Source organism: Chiloscyllium punctatum, chromosome 15, assembly GCF_047496795.1.
Source record: "Chiloscyllium punctatum isolate Juve2018m chromosome 15, sChiPun1.3, whole genome shotgun sequence".
Lineage (NCBI taxonomy): Eukaryota > Metazoa > Chordata > Chondrichthyes > Orectolobiformes > Hemiscylliidae > Chiloscyllium > Chiloscyllium punctatum.
Genome location: NC_092753.1, coordinates 75,888,979 through 75,905,000, shown reverse-complemented (window position 1 = coordinate 75,905,000; position 16,022 = coordinate 75,888,979). Strand labels below are relative to the sequence as shown.

Below are 16,022 nucleotides of genomic sequence, written 5' to 3'. Positions count from 1 at the left end.
AAGGAAAGCTACCAAACACCTTCTTCACTAACCCATCTACCTGTGACTCCACTTTCAAGGAACTATGAACTCCACTCCAAGACCTGCACTTCAAGGTCTCTTTGTTCAGCAACCTTCTCCAGGACCTTATCATTAAGTGTATTAAGTCCTGCTCTGATTTGCCTTTCCAAAATGCAGCACCTCACATTTATCTAGATTAAACTTCATCTTCTACTCCTCAGCCCATTGGTCCATCTGATCAAGATCCTGTTGCACTCTGAGGGAATCTCCTTCCAGTCCACCACACCTCCAATTTTAGAGTCATCTGAAAACTTACTAAGCATATCTCTTATGTTCACATCCAAATCATTATATAAATGACGGAAAACAACGGATTCAGCACCAACCCTTGTGGCACACTGATGGTCACAGGCCTCCAGTCTGAAAAGCAATCCTCCACCACCACCCTCTGTTTTCTATCTTTGAACCAGTTCTGTATCCAAATGGCTAGTTTGCCCGCTATTCCATGAGATCCAACGTTGCTAACCAGTTTCCCATGAGGAACCTTGTCAAACATTTTACTGAAGTCTATATAGATTACATCCACCATTCTGCCCTCATCAATCCTCTCTGTTACTTCTTCAAAAAACTCAATTAAGTTTGTGAGACATGCACAAAGCCAGGTTTACTAATACTAATTAGTCCCTGCCTTTTGAAACATATGTAAATCCATTCCCTTAGGATTCCCTCCAACAACTTGCCCACCAACAATGTCAAGCTCACTGGTCTATAGTTCCCTGGCTTTTCCTTACCACGTTGCTTAAATAGTGGAGAATTCATCTGGGAATCATGAATGCACCCTTGCAGCCTACTCCAGGTACATGATGCTTGTGTTCATTCGCCAATCTCCAGTCTTCCAGCACTTTGATTGTGGCTATTGATGATACAGATATCTCTGCAACGGGTCCAACAATCTCTTCCCTAATTTTCCCACAAAGTTCTAGGGTAGTTATTTCTCTGCCTATAGAGATAAAGGCAGAGTCACTATATTCTACTCCTGCACCTTTCATTAAAGCCAACTATAAAGTGACTTTGGAGCAATCCTATGTTTCAGTACTCTCATTATCCAGTTTGCCAAGTGCAATGATGGGGGGGCTCATATCTCATCATCTCCCTGTCTTATATTTACCATCAGGGCAGATCATGCCTATGTAAACTCAATAAGTCAAGGCAATTATTAGATCCTTCTGCCATACAGACAGTAGATGATACTGCCAGTGACAGATTAACCCTGTAGGTCAGACAGTAGTTTAATATACCTGGCCACATCCAAAAACACACAACAGAGGTGAATGAGCCTTTGGGGGAGGGTAGTGGAATTCCAATGAAAGAAAGACTGTCTAAAGGTGAATTAGCCAATATCTGTGAGTTCATTCATTTAAAAAAGCAACAATGAGAAGCATAAAACATGACAGTAAAATTACTGAGTTTTGAGAAGATTTGTAGCTCAGGTTGTAGGTTTGCTCGCTGAGCTGCAAGGTTCATTTCCAGACGTTTTGTTACCCTACTAGGTAACATCTTCAGGAACATCTTTCCTGTGGAAATGACATCACCAAACCAAAGAAATCTAAACATATAAATAGAAAGCAGGAACTTTCAGTATTGCTTCGCCTGAGGCACACTAAAGATGTTACTAGTAGGATAAAAAAACGTTTGGAAATGAATCTTGCAGCTCAGTGAACAAACTTACATGACAGTAAAATACTTAACTCATATAGCATAGAAAATCCCCTCTGAAGAGTTATGATCATGCATGGTGAATAAAATAGGATGAATATGTTTAACAGGAACCCTGATAATAGTCAACTGATGACAATGATGTAGGCCTGAGGACAGGCGTTTTCATTCTGAAGGTATTTTCCATCTTGTTCATCCCTCCCACTTACATCTCTCGGGGTTTGGCCAGTGCATCAATAATCAATGCCCAGAATCCTGGCCTCAATAAAAAATACCCACATTCTGTATGATCGGTAACTCATCCACTAATTTGAAAATGTGTCTTCTCTGGCACTAAAGTGCTGTGGGTGGTAAACTCTGCGAATGAGAGAGACAAGGGCATATGGTATATGGGAAAACACCAGCTGCAAGTTTCCCTCTCAGCTACAAACTGTACTGACTTGCTGACCTATGCCTTTGACCAAGCTTCCTGTTCTTCCAATATCTCCTAATTTGGTGCATACATCTGTTGCAGGAACAACAAAAATGTAAACTGATTTTGACATGAATTAAATGGCAAATGAAAATATGTTGTATTAAAATTAATACAATCTCCAGGATGATATTTAATAATGTTTTTTCTTGAAGTTTCATTTTACTTTCAACTTTTTCTGGAAATCACATGAAGACTTAGCCTTCTGCATGCAAGAAAATTCAGTTGTTATGGTAGATAACTGCCTTCTGAAATTCAGAAAGTAGTCATATCCACAGTTCTAACAATGGCTATGACTCATTGCTTGCATTTCTTACAGTCCTAAAAGTGGCTTTGTCACTTTGTACACTTGGGAAAGGTTAGTTAAAGAACAGCTCAAACCAAGGGAACAATGTTAAAAATACATTATTAAGTGAAAGTATGAACATTCTTTCACAATTATATTTCCACAGTCCTGATGCCACGCTTAAAGTAATCAAGATCGAGAATTTACTGCAATTAAAACAGTAAAAAAGTATGACATTTCTAACCTTGCTTATTTTATGTGTAAATAGGCTCATGCCAAAGACAAAACTCCATTACTTCTATTTTCACAATACTTCTTGATTTGGTTTGATACAGGACTAACCATATTCTCTGTTACCTCAAAACCCTATGGGCCTTTAATATGGATGAAGTAATTCAACAAATGCCTACGGGTGTAACATATTTCATGAGATCCACTGCATAATGTGTCATCTTCCTGAGCAAAATAACTATGAAAAATAGCTAGCCTTAATACAGAAAACAATGATATTCACTCAGCTAGTTAATGCCACAATTACATATTTATTTTCAGACAATTTATGAGAAGTACAGGCAGTAAGATGTTCAATCCACAGAGAAAGTAGTTAAGCCTAAATCAGAAATTTAGATCTCTGGAAACAATATTATTTCTATCCTTAAAATGTATTGGTTTGTTTAGTATGGGAACAATACCACAGAACAAAGGGTCCTACAACTTTCTTTACCACAATTACCATTTTTAACAATTGACAATACCAGATGCAGGTTTGCTCACTGAGCTGGAAGTTTCATTTTCAGGCATTTCATCACCATACTAGGTAACATCATCAGTGAGCCTCCAGATGAAGCACTGGTGGTGTAGCCCACTTTCTATTTATGTGTTTGGGTTTCCTTGGGTTGGTGATGTCATTTCCTGTGGTGACATCATTTCATACGGCGATATCATTTCCTGTTCTTTTTCTCGGGGGGGTGTTAAATGGGATCCAAGTCAATGTGTTTGTTGACAGAATTCCAGCTGGAATGTCATGCTTCTAGAAATTCTCGTGGGTGTCTCTGTTTGGTTTATCCTCAGATGGATGTATTGTCTGAGTCGAAGTTTTGTCTTTCCTCATCTGTATGTAAGGATACTAGTGTGAGTGGCTCAGTGGTTAGCTCTGCTGCCTCACAGCACCAGGGACCCAGGCTCAATTCCAGCCTTGGGTGATTGTCTTTGTGGAGTTTGCACATTCTCCCTGTGTCTGCATGGGTTTGTTCCAGTTTCCTCCCACAGTCCAAAGATGTGCAGGTCAGGTGAATTGGCCATGCTAAATCACCCATAGTGTTAGGTGCATTAGTCAAAGGGAAATGGGTCTGGGTGGGTTACTCTTCGGAGGGTTGGTATGGACTTGTTGGGCTGAAGGGCCTGTTTCCACACTCTAGGGAGTCTAATCTAATCCAAAAAAGTATGGATGAGGAAGGACACCACTTCAACTCGGGCAACACATTCATCCTAGGACAAGCCAAACAGAGACAAGCACAAAAATTCCTAGAAGCATGGCATTTCAACCAGAACTTTATCAACAAATACATTGACTCGTATCCCATTTACCACCCCCTGACAAACAGAACAAGAAGCGACATTGCCATACGAACTGACATCACAGGAAATGACATCACCAACTCAGGGAAATCCAAACACATAAATAGGAAGTGGCTACATCACCATTGCTTCATCTGGTGGCTCAGTGAAGATATTACCTGGTATGGTGATGAAATGTCTGAAAATGAACCTTCCAGCTCAGCGAGCAAACCTACATCCAGAACCTCAAACTGAGCTACAAATCTTCTCAAAACTCGCTAACTGACAACACCATTTTAATCCACATCCAAATCCACATCCACAATTTTAATAACATGCTTTGTTTCCTCAACTCATCTCATCTTCCATATAAGTTGAAAAGTAACCGCACTGTCAGTATTCATTTCAAAAGAGCAGTTAAACAGAAATGAATGAAACAATATGTTAGAGTCATGGGATATGGGTTCATGATTGTTAGCTTCCATGTATTTGAACTCCCTATCTCCATGTGGGAGTGGTGGTTGAATACTTTCTTACTGAATAACTTGGAAACAGAACTATTCAAAGACTGATCTCAGCTGTTGCTATGCTATAGTCATAGTACTGTGTGCTGCTAAAAGACTCAACTTAAACACTTGCTGCACTAGGTTGTTGTCCTAATGGAAAAGCAATCAGCTGATGCATATTTGGTTGAATTTATACAATCATCTCTCCGAAGTGGCAAATTTTTAACACAAGGTGAGTATAAAGATATGGGGAAGGAGAGGATTTTATTGGGCTAACAATTTCATTTTCAAATGTCACTGGCAGTCGCATGTATCACCTGTGTGCTATTCAGTGGCACCATATAATTTTAGCTGATCAGTGGTCCTAACTGGTACTGCTGCATAACACATCAAAGATATGATATTAGTCTCTTTATCTGCTCCTGATACCAAAAGCACTAAGTTCCATGCATGACCCCATAATGAACTCCCCCTGTCCCCATTAAAATTAAACTTGGAACTCACAACCAAAGTGCCTGCCACATTTACACTGTTCTGTATTGACAAGCTCCCTCTCAGTACTCATTTAATCAAGTTGTATAGACACACCTCCACAGTCGTTGGAAATTGAAGCCAAATTGAATCTGGGCTACAAGATAGGAATACTACCATTACAGCACAAGAGCACTCAGGCCTCATTAAATACTTACAGCTCTGGTAAACATGCAATTGAGTCTTAACCATGAAAATAATTCAGTCCGCTGGCTATTGTCAACAAGTGAGTAGTGCAATTGCTCCACCCATCATCAGCTTGCTCTATTTTGTCATTGAAAATTAGCCTATGGCATATATTTTAAAATTTTAAGCCAAGAATACAAGTTTTATTTGATGCAACAGGCTTCTGAGACACTTCGAACTTGGCTTCATATTGGGTTGTGGTTAGGCAATTTTAAAATGTAACAGAAGAACAGCTTCTATAGTCCTATTACAACATTTGGTTTCAATACTATCCCCTTCTTTAGTTACAATGCAGCTCTTGCACAGAGGCACACTCAAAATTGTTTTGCATTAGCCTGAAAGTAATACAGTAGTAAAATTGTTACTTTAGCCTTGGTTAGGATGACATACTGAGCTTAAAGAGCAGGTCCAAGGCTGAAAATTCTGCAATAAGTGACTCATTTCCTGACCACACTTTCTCCTGCCCCCAAAGTCTGTTCACCATATACAAGGCCCAAGCCTTGATTTTATTGTAATAGTCTCCATTTGGCTAGATAAGAGACCTCCAACAAAATGCAAGAAGCTATAAGACAATTCAGGATAAAGCAGCCTACTTGATCAATGCCTCATCCATCATCTTAAATATTTGTCCCTCTGCCAACAGGGTAGCAGCTACAAGGTGCATGTAAAATAATTTCTAACTTTGCTTATGTATAAATAGCCTCATGCCAATCACAAGATGCCAGGATTTCTGTTTGCACTATATTTGGAGTTGGGTCAATACAAGACTGATTCCTTGTTCTCCACCTAGCATTCCCCCAACCCCTTGGTACAAATGATTATTACCTACAAGATACATTGCAGTAACTTGCCAAAACTCCCTTTACAGCACCTTCCAAACACATGATCTCTATCGCATAGAAGGACAAATGCAGCAGAAGCATAGGAACACCACCACCTGAAAGTATCCCACCAAGTCACACTCATCCTGACTTGGAAAATAATCATTGTTACATTACTTTCATGTGTCAAAGATTGGACCCCTCTTTCAAAAATGATGGTATTTATACCACATGGACGGCTGCGGTTCAGGAAGATAAATTACAGTGTCATGCAATTATCAGTTCAGTTGCATGACATTGTAATTGTTTGCTATAAATTCTGTGTCTTATGGTCCTGCTCCACAGCTACCTGATTAAGGAACAGCGCTCCGAAAGCTAGTGCTTCCAATTATACTTGTTGGACGATAGCCTGGTGTTTTTAACTTTACATTTGACTTAACCAGCAATGCCCACATGCCATAAACTAACACAGTGAAGGTGTGGGAATAGATTGACCTTTGGTCATTTGCTAGTTATGTGCTGCCCAAAGGGAAACCTCGGATTATTTAAACAAAGTGAATTTTATAAATAAAAAGATTATACAAACTCACTCCAAAAGAAAGTTCCCACCTCTAAGGAACAAAGCAGCAGTCTATTGAGGCAAATTCTACTCTACTGATATGCTTAACTGACATTTCTATAGTCAGCATAACAAGCAAAAGAGAGTTCACAATGTCAACATTATCATTACCATTTACTTAATGCGCAGGACAAATACTTGTAATTATATCTCTATTTATATCTACTCACAAGTAAACATTTTACAAAATTTTCTGCAATTCAAATTTTAGAAACACCCATGTTTAAATATTAATCAATGATAGCTAATTGAAGAGACTGAAAAGTTGATTACAATATTTATTATTTAAAGCTGAGATTAAAAGGAACACAACAATGATGAACAGCCCCATCCACCACTCTTTGCCATCTTATTGGTAATGACAAACTCAGAATCAGATTTGCAATAGGAAGGTTCAAGGCTCCTCTCTCACACATATCATCCCATTCTGTATGTTTCAGGATACAACTTCAAGTTCAGCTTTAATCTTCAAACAATTTATTCGACATAAAAGTTTTAAACACACATTCACTGACTGGTGCACAATGTCATTCCATAATCCTCATATTAACGATAATAATCAGTGAAGAGCTTGACGTACATGGCAATAACGTGTCAAATTAAACTAAAATAGACATATACAAACACTTAAACTCTTGATTGCATTATTGACTACTTGGTAGAGTGTTTTTTAAAATAAAATGCTCTCTTACCTGAAAAAATACTTGAAGCGCCCATCTCTTTGGTCCAAATAAGTATAACATAGATCACACTGAGAAGCACTGGTATCTGTTTCCTATGACATCCATCAAGCAGGTGCATTGTGTATTGACAACTAGCAGTTCACATTGTTTTAAATTTTTCTCTGACCACCCATCTCCAGGTGACGTCCTTCTCAGGTGTGTAGGTCACAGGCCCTGGACAGCCAGAAAAAGAGCAGTTGTCACCAAGTTGCCCCAAGTAAATAATGCAACACAAAACCTCACAGGTACACCTACCTGAGGTGTGTGATAGACACAAAGACAAGCGCACAGCACAGCACCCAAGATTTGTAAGGACAGCACAGACACTCAAGTGGGAGTATGACGACAGTGTAGGCACCCATTTGAGTGACATGTAGAGACAGTTTAGAAATGCAGTGTATGGAACATGAGCTCAGCATAAAAATCCCACATCAGGAACACGAGGACTGTGTAGAAATCCAATTTAAGAGTGATGAGAACAGTATTGAATGGCCATATGTGGAACATAGGACAGTATAGATCCACACCTGAGGGACATGAGGATGGTACAGAAACCCCACCTGAGGAACAGGAGAACAGTATAGAAACCCCACCCGAGGAGCAGTGGGACAGGATAGAAACCCCACCTGAGGAACAGAAGAACAGTATAGAAACCCCACCCGAGGAGCAGTGGGACAGGATAGAAACACCACCTAAGGGGCCTGACGACAGTACAGAAAACCATCTGAGGAGCACGGGGACAGGATAGAAACGCCACCTGAGGAGCAGGGGGATAGTATAGAGACCCTGACTGAGGAGCAAGCAAACAGAATAGAAACCCAACTGGAGGGATAGGGGCACAGTATAGAAACCCCACCTGAGGAGCATGGGGACAGTAAAGAAAACCCCACCTGAGGGATAGGCGACGGTATAGAAACCCCACCTGAGGGGCAGGGAGACAGTATAGAAACCCCACCTGAGGGGCAGGGAGACAGTATAGAAACCCCACCTGAGGGGCAGGGAGACAGTATAGAAACCCCACCTGAGGAGCAGGGGCAGTATAGAAACCGCACCTGAAGAGCAGGGTGACAGTATAGAAACCCCACCTGAGGGATAGGGAGACAGTATAGAAACCCCTGAGGGGCAGGGAGACAATATAGAAACCATACCTGAGGAACAGGGCTTCAGTATAGAAACCCCACCTGAGGGGCAGGGAGACAGTATATATACCCCACCTGAGGGGCAGGGAGACAGTATAGAAACCCCACCTGAGGGGCAGGGAGACAGTATATATACCCCACCTGAGGGGCAGGGAGACAGTACAGAAACCCCACCTGAGGGGCAGGGAGACAGTACAGAAACCCCACCTGAGGGGCAGGGGACAGTATAGAACCCAATACCTGAAAGGGTGCGAGGGTTGAATCACAGAGGCCGGCGCGCCCAGTTCTGGCTGTGCGCCAGTGCTCCGAGTTTCCGCGTTATATTACCACCAGTTTGACTGAGCTGTTTTGCCTCCCGTTCTGGATGCGTTTTTGTCTCGAACTGCCACAGCGTGCACCACTCGATGTAGGTTGCTGTCTCTTGGTGTACAGTATAGTGCAGACGCTCTCTGTCCCCTACCAGCGCATATCCAAAAACTGCGGTACGGAGCGAACAGCTTTCCTCACCGCACCGTCCTGTTCGCTTGCCAATGCTTGTTGGCAGTGCCGTCCCGAATCGGTTTAAATTTCCAGTCCAGTGGAGTTGGCATTGATTTGTAAACTTGCAGTTCCAGTAAGCGCTCCACACCCAGATAAGTGTCGGCTGTCTCTTCACCACCAGAATGTACCAGGGGCTTTCCGCTGGACTGTCATCCCTAGCTTATTGGGGTCGACACCTTTAAAAAGGTGCAAATCTCATTTTTTTTTCTTTTAAAAGCACTTCCTCATCGCGCAATTCAGGTGCGTTTGTTAAATGATTGAGTTCGAGAAAATTAAGTATATTGGCCGCTGAGTGTAATCATGTTTAAAATCTCTTGGAGGTAGGAAAGTCTTCAGTTGTATCTTGTCCCCTTGTGAAGTAAACCCTCCTCGGGTCCTTTTACTAGAGAAGTTGCAGCATCAATTCCCAATTTGAGGGCTATTTTCCAACAGTGCTCGATTTTCCATCATTTATCCACCCTGCTCCTCCTCCCGGTGACCCTTGTTTATCCCAAGTGGATGAACGCGGGAGGAGTCAGGCTTACTGAGCTGTGAAACTGTTTAGCTTCTGTCCCGTCCCCATGGCTGGAGAGAGTGAGAGTCTCTCAGCCTCCGGGCCCTCCCCGGTTTGCCTACCTCTATTCCCACCTCAGTTTCAGGTAATCCTCAATCGGCAACCACACACGGTCCCGTGTAACCCTCAAATCAAAAGCTCGCGCCGATTCTTTTTCCCACTTCATCTGTTTCTGCGTCAGACTTTCCCCGCACGGGGCTCGCCAATGGCACGTCTAAATGTAAAACACGTCCGATTGGGGCTTTCTGACCTTTGGGTGAAAATAAAGAAAACAGCCGCCAGTGTTTTGGTGGTTGAATTGACAACATGAAGCGTCACGAAGTGTGGGCGGAACGTGTTGCAAATGCTGCTCCCCTCGCCAGCCCGAAACTAATGGAGGCTGCAAACTTTTTCTCTCCCCAACCCCCTTGTAGATCAAGGACATGAGCATAATCTAAGAAGTTGGTTTAGAGTCTCACATAAGGCAGCTTGATGTGTACTGGATATATCATATAGTTGGTATACATTCCAAAAGTGCTATATCGTTACCGCTTGTCACACAAAGCTCTCGGACTGCTAGGTACATGAAAATATAGCGCGCAACAGATAAAACGCGATGCCAAGGCAAGAAAGATGGCAAGAGGTTCCTATTGCTTTGACTAATTCCCCACATCAACAAGGAAAACTACGCACCTGTGACGTCTACTGGGTTGTTTTGTTTCTGAGCTCAGTTGCTTTAAAGTGCAGAGTACTCGGCTTTCGATGCACCTTAGACAACTGGATGTCAGCATTGACCTTTTGAAAAATAATTTCAATGCAGCTTCCTCTATGACAAGGGCATTCAAAAACAGGTATTCCCCGGTTTTCTACCTGACCCCCATGCACACGGCTGGTGCACACTGACTGGTGTAACATGTTTCAGGTATTAGAGTAAATATTAACTGTTACTGTTACTGTGCATTCTGTAAAGAAGTCCCATTGTAGTGCAGCGCGCTCCCTCTGGTGGAACTTGAGTCCGAATTGACTGAAAAATACGAAATCTCAGAATCGCAGCATTGCTACAGCGCGGAAGGAGGCCATTCGACCCATTATTTCTGCTGGCAGTTCCCTTCGTGCCACTCCTCTGCCTCCCCCACTCTTGCCCCCTTTCCCAAACCCCCCAAATTCTTCCTTTTCAATGAAAAAAACTAATTCCTTTTAGACCGCTTCCACCACCCTCTCAGGCAGTGCATTCCTGATCCTCAGGACTGTTCTGCGAAAGACGTTTGCTTTCTCATATCACGTTTGCTTCTTGTGTTAGTTATTTTGAATCTGTGCCCTCTGGTTCAATCCTTACATGAGTGGGAACAGTTTCTCTCTATCTATTCCGTCCACTTCTCATTTTGCACACTTGTATCTAATCACTTTTCAACATTTCTTTTTCCAAAGAAAATAGTTCCAACCTGTTAAACCTATCCTAGAGTTCCTCATCCCTGAAACCATTCTTATCGGGTTTTTTTGCACTTTCCCTATGCCTTCTTAGCCATTCTAAAGTACAGTGCCCTGAACTGGACAAAATACTCCAGCGAAGGTCAAACTAGTGTCTTATACAATTAATCTCCTTGCTCTTGTACTCCATGGCCCTTTTAACAAAGCTGAGGATACTGTACATAATTTAACTGTCCTCTCTCAACCTGTCCTGTCAACTTATGCACATATACATTCAAATCCCTCTGCTCCTGCACCCTCTTTATAATTGCAGATTTTATTTTATATTGAGTCTCTGCAGTCTTCATAACAAAATGAATCACTTCACATTTCTCCATATCAGACTTCATCTGGTATCCATCTATATTCTCAAAACTTATTCTAAGGCCCTTTGAATTTCTACACCATCCTCTTCACAGTTATAGTGCTTTCAAATTTTATACTGGATTAGTGGTGCTGGAAAAGCACAGCAGTTCAGGCAGCATCCAACGAGCAGCGAAATCGACGTTTCAGGCAAAAGCCCTTCATTTATGTCATTCACAAATTTTGAAATTATCCTATGTACACCAAGATCAAGATCATCAATAAATGTCAGGATAAACAAGCAACACTGATCCCTTGGAACGTTGAGACAAATCTTCTGCCAGTTCAAAGAATATCCATTAACCACTGCTCTCTGTTTCGTGTCACTCAGCCAATGTTGTATCCATGTTGTTACTGTCCTTTTCTTCTATGAACTGTAACTTTGTTCACAGTTCTGTGGTGTGGCATTGTATCAAGTATTTGTATCATATTTCTCCCAAACATCAAGTAACTGTTTGCTCCCTTGTATTCTGTATTTTAACTACCATTAACTATCACACCCTCTTTTATTTTTCATGGTAATAACTAACAGTATCTACGACTCATTCTTTGAATCCAAAATATGATGTTCTATTATCGTATTTCATGAAGCTTCAGTTGAATTAGTTTTGAATGCATCAACTCAGTGCAAGGCACTACAATTTCAATGTTATTTGAGTGAATACTTCTTCACAATACACAGTATGCCAAATACTGCAGTCAACAACATAAAAATATGTTTCACAAAAGATAATGTAGCCAATGGAGCCCTTTTTCTATGGAATCTATATGAAATATCCTATAATGAACTGAAAACAGGGGATAATTTGTCATATTACCAAAATATGGAAGTTAACAATTTTTATCCTACTTCAACTATCCATGTATGCTGAAATATTTTCAATCAGATTTTCAGGTGGCTTTTCCTGAATCATTGTAATTGCTGACAGGAGCATTAAAGAGCCTTACTGGGCAATAATGTCATGCCTTTAATCTGATTTGTATATTCTTAAACAATCTGTTCAGTCATTTATATTATACCTCTGGCATAGGTGGGACTTGAACAATTTTTTTTTCAATTCTTCCAGCTGGGATTTGAACCATTTATACATAGTATTAGCCTAGACCATTAGATTATTCATCCAGTGACATTACCACTATGACACCATTGCCTGAAAGACATATCCTTTGAGTCCATGTGTTTAGACATGTTATGACACATGCCTGGGGAGTAATGGGATTTGAACCTAGACTTTTTGAGAGATAGAGAATAGGACCACTGTTCCACAAGAGCACCAAAGGATTTGGAGTTAAACTACTTGAATATGTTATGATGTACCTGCAGAGCGATTGCAATGTCAATCTTTTGGTCTGGAAGTCATCACATCACAAGAGCCTTTGATTTCAAATCTTCCATGGCAGGACTCAAGCCCCATCATCGGAGTCCCTGTATTACTAGTCTAGTAACATTACTACTACATCACTGACTCTTCATCCTTTAGTTTAGTTCAGCTTTACAACTGGCACAGCATGTAATCATTTTAGACAATCCTTTTGCTGGATTTAAAATCATACCTAACTATTACAAGTTAATACTAAGGATGAGAGATTTGAAAATTTCGGATGTAGCATTAACTAATGTATTTTATACATCTGGCTTTATGTCTGTTTATCTATCTATCCATCTACCTACCTACCTACCTACCTATCTGTCTATCTTTCTATCCAGCTATCTATCTGTCCGTTGATCTTGCTAACGTCCAGAGTTCACTATTGAAATACATTTTTATATATCACTATAACTCCCTTCATTTAAAAAACCCTTTCCACGCCCAAATCCAACCTTCAAAATTTATTTACTTTACATAGCTTCTCTCTGTTCACACTTTGATTTAATGGTCCACTTTCTTGAATTGTCTGCCTATTTATCTTACTCGTCGACTTGTAGCTTCTTTTCCTATTTCTTTGAATAAGCTTTTGGTCATCAGGGCTTATATCCCTTTTTGGCTTAGCATCTCTTTATTTATGATTTTGCCTCTTTAAAGTGCATCTTTGTTTTACTATAAAGGTGGTATATAATTGCAAGTTGTTGCTGTAATAAGGGATGGATAATATTTGTTTGGACCAGGCTGAGCCCACTCAAAAGATTTCAAGAAAGTAGTCCAGACCCTAACTTTGCTAGTTGTTTAAGCAGGTGTACAGGAGAGATTCCAGGAGAAATGCAGCTGGTCAAACCACTCATTTTAAACAAAACAGAATTTATTTACAAGATTACTGAATGAAACACAAACAAAAGAGAACAGAATAGAGAATAACTTAACCTATCTGAAAACCCAACAGATAATGATACCAAATGATTCCAAATACTTGCAACAATTCCCATAAATACCCTTTTGCACAAAAGGTAAAATCAAACACAGGGTCTTACAGGAGAGAAGTCAGAGAGAGAGAATTCCACCCTCTACCTGCTTCTTTGGATCCAACAACTTTTCAATACTACTGCTAAAAACCAAGGAGAAAATGAGGACTGCAGATGCTGGAAACCAGAGTTGAAAAGTGTAGTGCTAGAAAAGCATAGCACGTCAGACACATCCGAGGAGCTAAAAACCAAACCAAACCAGAGTAAAGCTGAGCTGGGAGAACTGGCCACTCCCCTTTCATTATACGAGTTTTCCTTCCAAAAACTTGAAAACCTGATGCCTGAGGCAGTATTTGTTAGCTATAATCAAACTGGCCCTAAAATCCTTCAACTTAGATTTTTCGGAGTTTGTGTCTTTTACAGCCTTTCTGATAAAAAAACCAAGGACAACATAACCTTGTTAAAGGAGCAGCTTTGTCACATATTTGTCTTTCCTTGTCGCCTATAATCTTTCTTTTACAAGTACTTTTAACAGTATCAACCTCACAGAAATTGTACACTGCTCTTCTCTCTTGATAGTACTTTGGAGGCCCAGACAGGCCAGCTCTACCAACATCATCATTGTTGCAACATCACTGAATTGTGCAGTCATCTCCTGGTTTCACGTATTGATTCCTATAAGTGAGTTGTGTTTGTCGTTTACCAGATTTGGACCACTAACTCTGCAGCAGCTATTAACTGCAGCAGCTACTTGAATTCAAATCACAAATACGGGAATTCAGGCCCCTGGATCAAGCCATTTGGCTGGTGAGAGTTCGTCAGAAAATATGGAAATTAGTGCCAACCTAGAAATTCAAATGGAACAAGACCTCTGTAAACAATCACTTCCATTTACTCAATTTCATGATGCAAAAACACACAACCACAATTTATTACCCTCATATCAATGTGAGATCCCAGGTTTATTGATTTAATTTAATGATAGAATGAAGATGAATGAAGTGCCATGTACAAATCATTATTAATATTGATTAAGGATACACAACCAAACCATTAAAACATGTGAAGGTGACAGAGGAAACTTGAAATATATTTGTTGAAATGTTCCAGTTTGGATTTGCTGCAATTTAGTTTTAGATATTGGATCTGAGCAGGGCTGGAATGAAGATTGTTTTACATACTCCATGAAAGGCAGGTATAGCAAGTTTTGAGAAGATGTGTAGCTCAGGTTGAGGGTCTGGATGTAAGTTTGCTCACTGAGCTGGAAGGTTTGTTTTCAGACGTTTTGTCACCATTCTAGATAACATCATCAGTGAGCCTCCGGATGACACACTGGTGGTATGGCCCGCCTTCTATTTATGTGTTTAGGTTTCCTTGGATTGGTTGTGTCATTTCCCGTGCTGATGTCATTTCCTGTCACAATGTCATTTCCGGTTCTTTTTCTCACGGGGCGATAAATGGGATCCAAGTCAATGTGTTTGATGGTAGAGTTCCAGTTGGAATGCCATGCTTCTCGGAATTCTCATACATGTCTCTGTTTGGCTTGTTCTAGGAGGGATGTGTTGTCCAGTCGAAGTGGTGTCCTTCCTCATCTGTATATAAGGATACGAGTGAGAGTTGGTCATGTCTTTTTGTGACTAGTTAATGTTCCTTTATCCTGGTGGCTAGTTTTCCACATGTTTGTTCAATGTATTGTTTCTTACAGTTCTTGCAAGGTATTTTGTAAATGACGTTAGTCTTGTTTGTTGTCTGTATAGGGTCTTTCAACTTCATTAGCTGCTGTTTTATTGTTTTGGTGAGTTTGTGGGCTACCATAATGTCAAGAGTTCTGAGTTGTCTGGCAGTCATTTCCGATAAGTCTTTGATGTAGTGGACAGTGGCTAGGGTTTCTGGATGTGTTTGTCTGCTTGTCTGGGCTTGTTGCTGAGAAATCAGTGGACTGTGTTCATTGGGTACCTGTTCTTTTTGAATACACTGTATAGATGAGTTTCCTCTGGTCTTTGTAGTTCCTCTGTGCTGTAGTGTTTGGTTGCTCAATGAAATAATGTTCTAATGCTGCTTCATTTGTGGATATTGGGAATGATTCCTTCTGTAGTTCAGTATTTAGTCAATATGTGTTGTTGTCCTGTAGACAGTGGTTTGAATTTCCCCATCAGCTGTTCGCCTACTGCGCTATCTAGGAATGGCAGTTTGTTGTTGTTTTCCTCATCTTTAGTGAATTTTATGC

The 16,022-nt window shown here is 40.6% G+C and overlaps 1 protein-coding gene across 1 annotated transcript in view; it reads right to left on the bottom strand.

The window, feature by feature from the left end:
• The window catches only part of eva1c (eva-1 homolog C (C. elegans)), a 150,753-nt gene extending 140,821 nt beyond the window's left edge, over window positions 1-9,932 (bottom strand). Inside the window, exons 1-2 of the mRNA XM_072585499.1 lie at window positions 8,796-9,932; window positions 7,387-7,590 (exon numbers count right to left, since the gene is read on the bottom strand). Of these exons, the coding sequence (XP_072441600.1) occupies window positions 7,387-7,495 (109 nt within the window). The 5' untranslated portion in view covers window positions 7,496-7,590; window positions 8,796-9,932. The remainder of the gene's footprint in view (window positions 1-7,386; window positions 7,591-8,795) is intronic.
• Between the last annotated feature and the right edge of the window lie 6,090 nt (window positions 9,933-16,022).